We start from the raw sequence: 14035 nt of genomic DNA, 5'->3' as shown, positions 1-14035 counted from the left end.
ACAACAGCACGTAAAACTACGTCTGAAAACAACAAACAACTGTGATAAACTTCAGTTTCCGTAACAGGGAATTTGATCGGCTGCATAACCACGAAGCCGATCACAGTGGCCACGCGGTCTAAGGTAGGCCGCACACCGGCATGCGTCAAGACATGTAACAGTAAAAGATCACGACTCAGACCGGTGTGCAGCGGTTTTCATAATCTCATTCGTTTCAACTGTGCTCCTTTCTTTGCGTCATGTCGCATAAATCGTGTTTTGACTGTTACATGTCTTGACGCATGCTGGTGTGCGGCCCACCTAAGGCATGAACCGTCTTCGCCCGCTCGAAATCTGGGATCGTGTGTTCGAATCCCACACGAAGCATGGACGTCTGTGTGCCTTTATTCTCTGCTTGTATTGTTCTGTGTATAGGCCTTGCGACGGGCTGATCCCCCGTCCAAGTAGTCCTACCGACTGTGTACAGATTAAGAAACTGAGAAAATAAAAAAGCGGCTAAGGTTCTCAAGGGCTGTAGAGCCACAGATAGAGTAACCACGAACTGCTCAAGTTGCTTGGTAGCGGCCTTGCGCAGGGCTGATCATCCGTCCAAGGAGTCCTACCGACTGAAGCGAAACGAACGTTTCACAGATGCCCTTTGCTCTAAGTGGAAGCAACAGGAATAAACGAAGAAGAAGAAGAAGAAGAAGAAGAAGAAGAAGAAGAGGAAGCGGAAGAAGCTCAAGTTGCTTCGGTTAGATAATTAACGCATGGACAGATGAAGTAACATGAGGCTATATGGGCTGCATATGTGGCATCGAATGTGCACAGAATTGTAGTCAAGTCTTTTGGAAAAGAGACGAGTCATGAACTAGGTTGTGATGGTGGAAGATGGATAGAACTGGGCCAGGATAGTGAAAAATGCAGGGCTTCGACATTAGCGGTATAGAGCATTCGAGTTCTACTAGCAGAGACTTGGCCAGTTATTATAGTCAGCCAAACTTGGGCTAGTGACTTCCACATTTGGAGCCATTTCGTTGTGTTAGCATAGACTGCCAAAACACAATTATAAAATAATATATACAATAAATACAGTTAGTTACGCTCGACACGTTTCGAACTATTTGTAATTCATCTTCAGGGGCATCCAAGTCGCATATATAAACCGTAACAAGTTTTGTAATATGGATAGACCTGAAGAAAATTAAAAACGTTTCAAAACACGAGCGCATTTGAATAAAGTTGAATATTTATATTGTGTTACTGCTGTATTTTAAGAGCGCAGAATAAACGTATTTATTATACCAATTACTTTAGAAGTTTTCCAAGACACTTTATTGGGTCTAGGAATTATTAAATTGTAACTTAAAAGTAAGCACTTCAACGCGAAATGATATACTGTGCGCAAACTAAAATCAAAATTACTGAACACTAATCATTCTTCGATTAATACAACATTCCACTTGTAACACTTAAATACAAAGACTGCTTCTAGTGAGCAGACAGGCCTACACCCCCCACGTCACGTCAGAATATGGTCCTTACATTAGAATATAAACCAAAATAAACGGAATACTGAGAGGTCATTGGTGATTCATCTCAGTCGACCACATTAGTTGTAAATGCTCTATGCCAGAGGTTACAAAAATATGCGGTTCATTCAAACCCTGTGAAGCTGAATGTCTGTAATATAGGGGGTGACACAAAACGGTGATCAGCAGCATAACACGTTACGAAAGGAAGGAAAAAAAAACAAAGGAAGACGTGGCAACACAGTAGACAATTTTGATCTGATCACCCGAGTATTTCTGTTTTCTTGTTATGTCCATGTAACATGTCACGCCATGTTTGGTAACAACTGTGTGTTTCAAGAATTGGTAACAAACGATTCACTAAACGTCGAAATTCTATAAAGGTAATTGGTGCAAAAAAGTGTTTAAATAAAACACAGAACTAAAGATAATTTCGTAAATCCCGATACATAAATACAATAAAACTAATTAAAACAAAGACCTGCAGGTAATGCTGCTGCTAAGGTATGGCACAAAATCAAATTGTCTCGAAAGAGTGTAGACTTTATGTACCACATTTCATTAAAATATGTTCAGCGACTGTCACTGACACACAGGCATGATAAGGTTACTACGAACATTTCATAGGGCATACATAAAGTAAAAGTAAAAGTAAAGGTATCCCTGTAACAGGCCGTGAAGACCCATAGGGCTGTGAGACGTTGAGGTTCCCACATTTTCTAGACAATGGGCTCATAGGTGGCGGCAAGGTTGTCAGCCTTACGCGCCGGCCTCCCTTTACTCCCAAGAATATTCCAAGAATATTCCAAGAATATTCCTGGTACTCATTTCTGTTAGAGGCTCAGTCGACCCCAGGGCCATAGTGCGGCTAGAAGGATTAGGTCAATTGAAAAAATCCAATGACTTCATCGGGAATTGAACCCGCGATCTTCCGGCTTGTAGCATAGTGCCTCAACCAACTACGCTACCGCGTTCCTCCTAAGGCACACATATTTTCCTAACACGACTTTTCATACTTCAATGACTTTCAAGTTCATTTCTTGGATATCTAAATCTATTATCACAAAGCCAAACCCACTTCAGATACACTGTAGTAATTCGGCAATGAAGTCTTCCTTTATGTCATTAAATATTCTACATATCCTATTCTATAATGGCTCTACGGCGCTTTGTCGGACCTTGGCCGCTCTTTCACTTCCTTAATCCATACACAACTGGTCGCAAGGCCGCTATCTACACACATGACAACACAAACACAATAAACGCACACACAGATATCCATGCCTTTAGTGGGGTTCGAACCCACGATCCTAGCGTCCGAGCGAGCGAAGACAGTCCATGCCTTACACCGCGCGGCCACTGTGATTTTCAGGATATCCGGAGACGTTTAAAATAAAAGAGCACATCCCGATGAACTCTAATTCTGACAGGTTTGGATTTTTTACGGCAACGAGCCTTTTTGAGAAAACTGATTTTGTTTATACAAGTTTCACGTAAAGCGGGGACATATACAGAACCGACAACTGCCAAAATTGAATTCGCTCGCAGTTCCGTATGTACAACGCCCCAGTACGAAATGTAATGGAAGTGCATTCAGTATTTCTTGAGATACGCACAGCAGAAGACAACATGTATAGTTTTAAAGCAAAACATGTTGCGGAATCAGTCTTGGTATCGGTTTCAAATTTGATGAGCTGTGCATCAGTCAAGGTTAAAGCAAAAACTGATGCCAGTGGTAGCCTGCAATCACTGGTCCGTGAAGACAGAAGTTATACGTGGTCAATCCCAAGTGGAGCAGCTGTCAGTCTTTCATAGTTCATGTCCTGCTTAAGTAATGAGACAGCATAAAATAAAAACGATCGTTTGCGCGCAGATGCCTCTGGAGCGTTTCTGTTCATTTACATCAGATTTGGACACGTGAAACTCCTCACTCTTGATTTAATTAAATGAAATAAAATCCCTATATTCCAAAGGCAAACATAATTTTTCCGAAAAAGAACAAAAATTAACATTAAAACTACTAGAAACATGCACTCCGACAGTACACACTTTTTCTTCTGCTTCTTATTTTTCCCTTGATGAATCAGACCCTCTGGCCTGTACCCATTCAGACTTAATCTTAAACTATGACTCATACAGACAGTTGGTAGGACTCCTTGGACGGGGGATGAGCCCGTCGCAAAGCCGCTACCTACACAGGACAACACAAACACATATAATGCAATAACTTTTAACATATTAACCACCTTCAATACAATAGTAGCCATCAATATTTTTAAATACAAATTCCTTGTATATTTCTGATATTTTGATAATAGTAATATTGCAGTTCTCGCAGTATTATAGAAGGCACAACTTTTATAACTTTTACAATATTGACGCTTTGCACCAAAATATGGATCCATATTGGGAGTTTAGTCAACCTCAGCCGTATTATATAATACTGCCTGATTATCGTCCCATGAGGACCGAAACCTGTAGGAGTAAGAAATACAATTCAATCTGAGAAATACTGATTGATTGAAAAAAAGAAAACATTTTTTGTTGTACTGACGGATACCTTAGCTAACCATACAGAAAAAATGCAGACATCCATCCATGCCTCGAGCGGGATACGAACCCACGATCCTACTGTTCGTGCATGGCCACTGTCATCGACCCAAGAGTACATGTTTCGTAAATACGTCTACTTCCGTATTTCAGACGGTCCTATAAATCTTACGTTGCCTGTTTACTTACTTGCGGTGTATTTAACTATACTGTCAGTAGTTCTGGCTACATAAAGTCGAATGACGGACAATCGGCTAATAATGGGGAAGGATGCTAATACAAGTGATTGTGGCCAGATTGTCAAATATTATTCCAGCAGCTGCGCAGGGACTGACGAAACACCCGAAAAAAGTCAGGGCAGCCGGTTTGTCAGCAGAGATAGAAATCTCTGTTATAACTTGCTAGACTCATATGCAAATAGTGATACGAGTTATCATCGAACTGGAAACTACACGCAGATTTCGTCTAACCTCCATCTTGCTGCTTTACATCCTACACAGGAATTACCTTAACAAAACTGCATAGTATTCCAAGGTCTCTTACGTATTTGTTCTGAACCTATACTCAGTGGCCCTAATTTCGCTCCCACCTCGCAAATTCCTACATTCGCCATGTTTCATTACCAACTGTAGGAAATTAAAATGTATTAGGTTAGGGTAGCCTCAAATGGCATGAAATTCACATGAGATGTCACGAAAAGCGGGGGCACACGGTAACATAGTTGGTTGAGGCACTATGCTACAGGCCGCAATATCGCGGGTTCGAGTCCGATAAGGTGGATTTTTTCAGTGGACCTAATCCTTCCAGTCGCAGTATGGCCCTGGGGTCGACTCAGCCTCTAACAGAAATGAGTACCACGACACTTCTTGGGGGGGCAAAGGGATGCCGATGTGTAAGGCTGACAACCTTACTGTCATCTGTGAGCCGATTGTCTACAGAAAATGTGGGAGCTCGACGTCTCACAACCTTATGGGCCTTCACGGCCTGTACAGGGATAGCTTCACTTTAGCTTTTCATAAAAACGGTGAACTGGTTCAAATGCTCAATGGGATACATATCTCATGGTTCCCTCATGAGGTTCCCTTTTTCCTCAAAGAAATGGACTGCAAGAACTGCACTATTCCATTTTAGGGGAAATTATGAGCTGTGATGTTAAGTAACATTCTGGTACTATATACTTAATGAAGTAATCGTGTTTTCCGACAATAGCAAGAGAAGCAAAGAATACTCAAATTCCCTGTGCACATATTTTTCAAATGCGTTCTCCGTGAATTTAAATTCTACCGACAATTCTAATTAACAGTACAGATATTACACAGCACAAATATGGAACACTTTCATTACACTTACTTACGTGCTGGTCATATCAAATTATATCTAGATACGAGTACAAGTTGTATTTCTCAATAAGAGCTGTGGTCCTGTTACGTGAAATAAATTTTGGTACGATGGGTTTGAGAAAATCAATAAAGTTCCATTTTTCTGTCACGTAAATTAAGGGTTACACTTGACCGACACAAATAAAAATCAAACTGGACAGACAACTTTTAGCGTAGGAATATTCCCTCACATTACATTTAATTGAAATACGTTCAGTAGGTTGGAATCTTAAGAATACTGTATCAAGCTGAACACTACCTCGAGTATTTTTTTATACGCGACGTTCTGGGAGTTCGTTCGAACGCTTGACACTAATGTTAAAGTAAAAACAGATCTGTAAGTATACCGACAACCATTCATCTGTAGGATTTGATGTTCTCACAACGGTGGTCACGAAGAGTACCATTTTCTGGGATATAACACCGTATAGCCCGTTGAAAGTCAACCGAAAATTTGGAGGAACATATCGCCTCCATCTTCAGGGTCGAAGAATAAGCCGACCAAGAAACTAGCGTGAAAGCAGGTGGCAAGCAAAGATTCTGAAGGAGGCGATACGTTCCTCCGAAACGTCGGGTGACTTTTAACGGATTACAAGGCAGCATGGCCGATTTCCGAAGTGTGTATATCAAACATACCTGGCAGCAATATCCAATGTAATATTTATATTATGAATATACAGTATATTTCCAGAGAATGAACAGGTTGAAAAGCATCCCCGTTATGCTTTCATTTTATGTATTTTTTTTATGCTAGTGGGGTGGGACTAAGTCCCTTGTAATGCGGCCACTTCTGGCCTGTTGTACCAGCCCAAGATGATCGGTGAGGGTGACTGTGGAGCAATTGGTGGAATGAAGATTGGCAGGGGAAACCGAAGTACTCGGAGAAAACCTGCCCCAGCGCCACTTTGTCCACCACAAATCCCACTTGACCAGACCCGGGATCGAACCCGGGACGCCGCGGTGGGAAACCAGCGACTAACCGCTTGAGCTATGGCGCGGCCTCTTCATTTTATGTAAGCGGCGTAAAGAACATGGCTCGAGCAACCTGTGAACAATAGCAGCGATCTTACCTTATAGCAGTAGTTGATGTAGACTCCCTTCAGATCATCATCTGTAGACAGTTCAGTGTTCGGACTATTAGGCGGCGATTTGGGGCTGAAACAAAGACAAGACAGTCCTTCTGTAAAATGTTGACAGCTCGACGATGTTGGATCTCTCTTGAAAGCATGATAGTCGCTCAGCTGATCAAGACATTCCACGCTTTTAAAGAAACAGAAAGTTCATTAACGTCCATCATTGGACCCTGTCCTATACAAGCTGCATCCAGCACCCTATTTTATTAAGGCTGATTCTCCATTTCAATATTATTCAGCCAGCTACATTATGTGGTCCCTTCCATTGAGGTCTTCCAACCACAATCTCGTATGCATTTCTCATCTCCCAATCGCGTGCTACATGTATTATCATCATCCTTTATTTAATTATCTTAATAACTAAAAGAAGGGTACAAATTATGAAGCTCCTCAATGTGTAATTATAGAATCCTCCTTCTGTTTCCCCTTACATTTTTTCCATATAGTCTCCTTAGCTTTTTGTTGTCAAGTTGTTTCCATCGCGGTAGCGTAGTTGGTTGAAGCACTATGTTACAAGCCGGAAGGTTGCGGGTTAGAGTCCCGATGAAGTGGATCTTTTTTCTTCAATTTACCTAATCGTTTCAGCCGCACTATGGCCCTGGGGTCGACTCAGTCTCTAACAGAAATGAGTACCAGGAATCTTCCTGGGGGTAAAGGACGGCAGGTGCGTAAGGTTGAACTCACCGCCATTTGTGAGCCAACTGTCTAGAGAAAATGTAAGAGCTTCGACGTCTCATGACTCTATGGGCCTTAACGGCCTGTTACGGGGATAGCTTTACATCTTAACCTTACCTTCACTATAAAGCAAATTTTAGAATTATAGCCGATAAAATTAAACCTGTTTCGAAGGAACTGAACGCGTGGGTGGGCCTGTATTGCACGGAAGCAGACGTTAGTGGTCTGCTCTTCGGAACATTAGGCAGGTGTCCATCCGCCTACCGGATATAGGCCCTGAATGTAGAGCTTGCTATAAAAAGAATGCCGAAAACGAACTGAAGGTCACTGCAGTACAGCTTCCAGAAAAATAAAAGGCAACAGTGAGAAGCGCACTCCAACAGGCTACATATACGAGTACATTCCAGAAGAGTTCCTTGATATTTTGCTTGCCTCACTGTTCTTCATGTCCGTTTACTGCCCACACAAACTTCTTTCAGATTTGAGGTTTTTTTTAATGAAGATTTGGATTGTGATATTCGAAATGCGATATTTGAGAACCGTCGCTGACATCTCATTGGAGCTAACGTCTATTGTGAAGCTAAATGCATCTGATACCTCCAAAACGTCGGTACACCAAATTTGTTATTGCGAAGCCACAGCGACGGGATACGGTTGCCAAGGGTCACAATTGCTGTTCTCTCTTATTCCGTTAAACAGTCATCACTCATCACTCATGGAGATGATTCCTTCTTGAGAAGCTGCCAATTGTGCAGCTACCAAGAACCTCCCAGCATTTTATGGAACCCGAAGGTTCATTACCGTGTTCACAAGAGTCCTCCGCCGGTCCCTGAGCCAAATCTCTGTGGTCTAGTGGTCAGAATTCCTGCCTACATATCCAGAGGTCCCGGGTTCGATTCCCGGCTCTACCAGATTTTCTGAAAAGTAATGGGTATGGAACGGGGTTCACTTAGCCTCGTGAGGATAATTCAGGAGCTATTTCAAGGAAATAGTGGCTCCGGTCTAGAAAACCGAGATTAACGGCCGTGAAGAACCGTTGCGCTGACCACGTGACACCCTCTATCCGCAAAAGTTGGCATTAACTTCGCTGACAAACGGCGGTCGTTCAGCCGGTATAGTTCGCTTGCGGACTACAGGCCAGGGAGTTTGTTTTGTTTGTTTTTTATATATGAGAACTGCTGCTGATATTTCATTGCAGCTGAACGTCTATTATGAAGATACAGGCATTTGATAACTCCAAAACGTCGGTACAGCAAATCTGTTGTTGCGAAGCCAGCCAAGGGATACTGTTGCCAAGGGTCAAAACTGCTGTTCCCTTTCATTCCGTTACATAGTCACCATACTGAAAAATGTACCACATGTTGAACGTCACAATGACATGCGTCTTCAATTGTACATTCTTCATGTAGAACGAGCAGTTAAGCTAACCCAAAAGTTATATCTAAGCTTTATGTAAACTGGATGATGGCAACTGAAAAAGACTTCCAGTTTAGATCCCTAACGTCAACTGAATTTAAATCCGTTTAGATTATTCGGATATTAAACACAATGACAGAGGGACCGACTGGAGGATATCACGCGTTCGTTTTATGCAGTTCGTGTTACAAAACGAGTAAAGAGGACCCATCTCCTGATGCTATATCTGTTGAAGACGTTATTCAGCTTCCATCGTGCAAAACTGTCTGCGAAAGTTTTGGGCGGAAGCAAATGCTGACAAAAGCAACACTTCCTTTCAGTTGAACAAATTTTATATCGCTTCTGTCTTATCTGGTATTGTACATGTATAACCTAACAATGATATGCAATTCAGTTCCTGGGTTAGCGCCCTGGACCATGTACATATACGATCAAATCCTAGTCGAGTCAGATCGTCATTATCATGCTATCCGTGTTGAGGCGGGTTAGAATACCTCCACCGTAACCCTGCGAATCGTACAAGGCGATGAAAAGGGAACCCGTTACCTTGGGGCATAACTGGGCCACCGTGTCACTGATGGACATAAATACAAAGACCTGGTCCTCCAGGTTGGCGGTTGGACAAAAAGCTGACAAACTAGTTCTGTAAAACAATCACAACAAACTCTACAGCTTTAGTCCGCAAGCGAACTATACCGACCGAGCGACCGCCGCTTGTCGGCGAAGTTAGTGACAACTTTAGCGGATAGATGGTGTCGCGTGGTCAGCGCAACGAATCCCCACGGCGGTTATTTTCGGTTTTCTAGACCGGGGCCGCTACTCTTCCATTCAAGTAGCTCCTCAATTATCCTCACGAGGCTGAGTGGACCCCGTTCCAGACCCACTACTTCTCAGAAAATCTGGTAGCACCGTGAATCGAACCCGGGACCTCAGGATCTGTAGCCAGGGATTCTGACCACTAGACCACAGAGGCGGTCTGTAAAACAGTTACTGTTACGAAATCGAAAGAAATCAAAACCAGATTGTCTAATACGTGATATAAAGCCAGGAATGGACAGATCTGGCAATCTTCTAAGGAAGGCTATGGCTCAGAAAAGGATGTTTTGCCTATTATTATTGTTATTATTATGTTTGTGGTAAGAATTTATTGCCTATATACCGATTTCAACTAAGTTAAATCTGTCGGACGTAACTTCATATTTTCCATCGTCGTCATCATTGTTGACTTACAGGTCCAAATAACATTGCATACAGTATTTGCAGGTGCCTTTATGAAAATCTCCACTCAAGACTTCACATGCCTAGCAAAAAACTTGTAGCTACAGATTGATCCCTCCAACAAAACGCTGGGGCTACACATTAACTGTTTAAATGGCGATGTTCAATGATAAAGTCATTACTTTATGTATATGTACGCGCATGCAGCATGATGAAATTTTATGGGAAATTCCTAGAGACAATCTTTATCAAAAATACTTGACCGCAGTATCTTCAAAGACTGCAATGACAACTTCATTTGCACTAAGATATGCGCTACGCGGCGCTGCTATCTACAGAAAATGATTTCGCCGAAATTTATCTATAAAAACAAATTTTGTCAACAATACCTTGCCTCTGTTTTCTCTTCAACTGACAATACATCATAATTGCCACTGCTTAGTTCAACACTAAACAATAATATATGTTCTAGTTACATACAGTGTAACCAGTCATAACAGTCGTCGGTTGAGTGATTTGACTCTTAAGACACAAAATAAATATGGACATACTCTTCATAAATTTCATTAACACATACGTGTATTATTTCGTCATTACCACCAGAGACCTCACTCTTCCTCATTTTTTTTTCCTTGGCACTACAGCCCCAGTGGGCCTAGGCCTACCTCCATGAACTTCTCCGATTCACTTCGGTTTTTCTAGATCTTACACATACGGCAGGACTCCTTGGGCGGTTGATAAGCTCGTCGCAAGGCCTCTACCCGTACACGAACACAGAAAAACGCACACAAACATCCATGCCCTGGAGAAACAAAGTTTCACACCCATATAGAACCACAGGCAAAATTATAGTTTTGTATATTCTAATTTTTATGTTTTTGGATAGCAGACGAGAAGACAAAATGTTCCGCACTGAATGGTAGCAAGCATTACCCGAGTTCAATCTCCTCTTAATTTCCTCCTGAATCAGGTTTTGATTTGTTATCGTCGTTCCCAAATACCTGAACTGTGCCACATTTTCAAAACATCTGTTTCCTGTCTTTATGTCATGATTTTGCCCTGCATTTTGGTGACAAGACAGTAACATATACTTAGTTTTCTCTGTGTTTACTTCTAGACCAACCTCTTTACTTGCGTCAATTAAAGTTTGTGTGTATTTCTTTATGGTATCTACATTCTCACCCAGTAGATTCACATCATCGGCAGTGTAGACCAACAGCTGATGTGTCCCGTTTAATTTCAGTTCCACCTCGTTTTCCTGGACCTTCCTAATGGCACATTCTAGAGCAAAGTTGAAAAGGAGTGGCGATAAAGCATCTCCTTGTTTTAAACCATTCTGGATAGGAAATTTATCAGGAAAATGTTTACTATACGTTTCGTTTAAACAAATTTTAATCAGCTTAAATAGTTTCATGGGTATCCCAAACTCTATCAGAATATTGTACAATACTTCCCTCTTAATTTAATAAAAGGCTTTCCTGAAGTTTATGAATAGCTGATGTACTGTCTCATTGTACTCCAATTTTTTCTCAAATATCTAACGAATGCAAAAGATCTGATCTGCAGTTGATCTGTAACGTCGAAACACACACTGATGATCCCCAATAATTCCATCTATATATGGACTTAACCTTGAAAGAAGAATATTGGATAAAATTTTGCATGACGTTGATAGCAGTGATATCCCCCGATAATTACTACAGTCATTTTTATCACCCTTCTTGTGAACTGGTACAATAATAGACTCCTTCCACTGATCAGGAAATTTTTCTTTATGACAATTAGAAATAATTACATTATGGATCTTAGAATGTAATATTTCGCCTACTGCTTGAATAAGTTCTGCCGGAATTTGATCACTACCTGGCGATTTATACCGTTTCAATTTTGCAATTGCACTATCAACCTCAAAAGGGCTGATCAGGTACTAACGGCTCTGCTGTATGGATTTCTGTCTGCCTAACATCACTGACCCTGTGTACATTCAATAACTGAGAGAAGTAGTTCCTCCACCTATTCAAAATGTTGTGGCAATCTGCAAGCAGATCACCATTCTCTTCTTTCACTATGTTACTGCTAGGCTGGTAACCCCTGTTAAAGTCATTTATTCCTCTATACAGGTCTCTAATGTTCTTGATCTTACTTGTTCATTGCAAGCTCATCAATTTTTTCTTTCAGATATTCCCTCTTTTTATTCCTAAAATGCCTGCTGGTTTCACGTCTTATATTGTTTAGATTATCCCAATTTATTTCGCTTGGATCCTGTAACAACTACAATTTGGCTTGCTTTCTTTGATCTAATAATTTTGAGCATCCTTCATCGAACCATGGCTTATGCTTCTTCGGTTCATAATAACCTAGACACTCTTTTGCAGACATTTTTATATTCTCTCCAATAGTTTCCCAAGTTTTATTAACATCCACCTCAGTGTCCAAGTTTTCCAAGGCCGCAAATCTATTTGAGATTTCAACATGATACTGCTCTTTACCCTCTGCCTCATGTAATTTCTTGAGATTGAACCTCTCCATATGAACTCTGTGTGTTGTTTGTTTGCTCACTGCCAGTCTTTCCCTAATCTTTAGCACCACCAGGTAGTGGTCAGTATCACAATCTGCTGCCCTGAATGATCGGACATCAAGTAGATTTGACTGCCGTCTCCTACCTATCAAAATATGGTCGATCTAATTGTGTATCTTCCCATCGGGAGATGTCCAAGTAAATTTATGGATGTACTGATGCGGAAACTTTGTACTTTTGACAGTAAGATTTTTTGATGTGGCAATGTTTACTACTCTAACTCCATTATCATTACTAATTTCATGCAAACTCTCATTCCCAGTCGTTGGTTTGAAAATGTCTTCCCTTCCTACTTTGGCATTAAAATCTCCTAACAAAATTTTCATAGAGTACTTCGGGAATTTATCAAATACAAGTTCTAGTTCTTAATATAACCTGTCCTTTATGTCATCAATTTTATCTTCTGCTGGGGCGTGAACATTCGTAGCGATGATATCACACCAGCGGTCTTTTAGTATTATGTATGATATCCTATCACTAACGAAATCTACCCTCTTAACTGCTGATACGATTCTCTTAAGTACGAAAAAAATTGTACCTAATTCATGATTTTCATTCCCCTTTCCACAGAAAAATATATATTCTCCTGCCGGTGCGATGCCACCTCCGTCCCACCTGACCTCCTGTACCCCCGTTAAATCTACCTTATATTTCAAGATGTCTTCTGCCACTGCCATGAGCGAACCTGCCCTATACAAATTTCCATGTACCAAATCTCATATCCATTTTCTTTCGCTTAGGTCGTTTATCTAAGGAATCCGTCCAGGTCCGAGGCTTCTTGAGAATTTTCGTAACAAGTTTATTTTCTACGGTGAGGAGTTGTTAGCCCCACCCAAAGCTGGAGGACCACCCCTTGTCAGCTGTCCGCGACTGCTTATTCAATATATTTGCAGCTTCCTTCCAAACCCGGAGGGCGTCTCCTCTAACCGCAACCTGACGACGCGCCATGCCGTGGTGACAGGGGACACACCTAACATGGAAGTAATTCCCAACTACGTGTGAAAATTTTCACGGGTACTTGTAGTTCCTTCCCATTCAAGCCGGCATATCTCCTAATACAGGTCTGAACTTGGTGTTTCTGGTGCGCACAGTAATGCTTCATGCATTTTCTTTGTTTTTATTAGCGATACATTCCGATTCTAGGCTATGTTTCTAATTCCTGAGTAAATCAATCAATAGAAAAACTCAGAACACACCGCCGTTAATAACGCAATACTCCCGCGACGTTCGCTTCTTCGATTCGGCCCTTGAAATAGTCCAAGATCGTACGCGATTTACTTGGCACGGCTAGCGAGGTCGCGATAAGTGTAATCTTCTGTCAAGGCCAAAGGAGGCTATAAGACGGCCTTAACAAAGAAAACACAAAAACATTCACAGGCTGATCGAAATATAAAATAGTAACCTAGAGTACGGGCCGCGCCATAGCTCAAGCGGTTAGTCGCTGACTTCCCATTGCGGAGGCCCGGGTTCGATCTCGGGTCTGGTCAAGTGGGATTTGTGGTGGACAAAGTGGCGCTGGGGCAGGTTTTCCCTGCCAATCTTCATTCCATCAATTGCTTCACAATCACCCTCACC

General features: G+C 41.6%; 1 protein-coding gene across 1 annotated transcript in view; it reads right to left on the bottom strand.

The window, feature by feature from the left end:
• LOC111866254 (BCL2/adenovirus E1B 19 kDa protein-interacting protein 3) overlaps positions 1-14035 on the bottom strand; it is a 122345-nt gene that overhangs the window by 53819 nt on the left and 54491 nt on the right. Inside the window, exon 3 of the mRNA XM_023855031.2 lies at positions 6511-6595. Coding sequence (XP_023710799.1) covers positions 6511-6595 — 85 coding nt within the window. The remainder of the gene's footprint in view (positions 1-6510; positions 6596-14035) is intronic.

The sequence above is a fragment of the Cryptotermes secundus genome, unplaced genomic scaffold (genome assembly GCF_002891405.2).
Source record: "Cryptotermes secundus unplaced genomic scaffold, Csec_1.0 scaffold940, whole genome shotgun sequence".
Classification (NCBI taxonomy): domain Eukaryota; kingdom Metazoa; phylum Arthropoda; class Insecta; order Blattodea; family Kalotermitidae; genus Cryptotermes; species Cryptotermes secundus.
The sequence above is the reverse complement of the archived record's forward strand: the minus strand, read 5'-3'. Positions and strand labels throughout refer to the sequence as shown.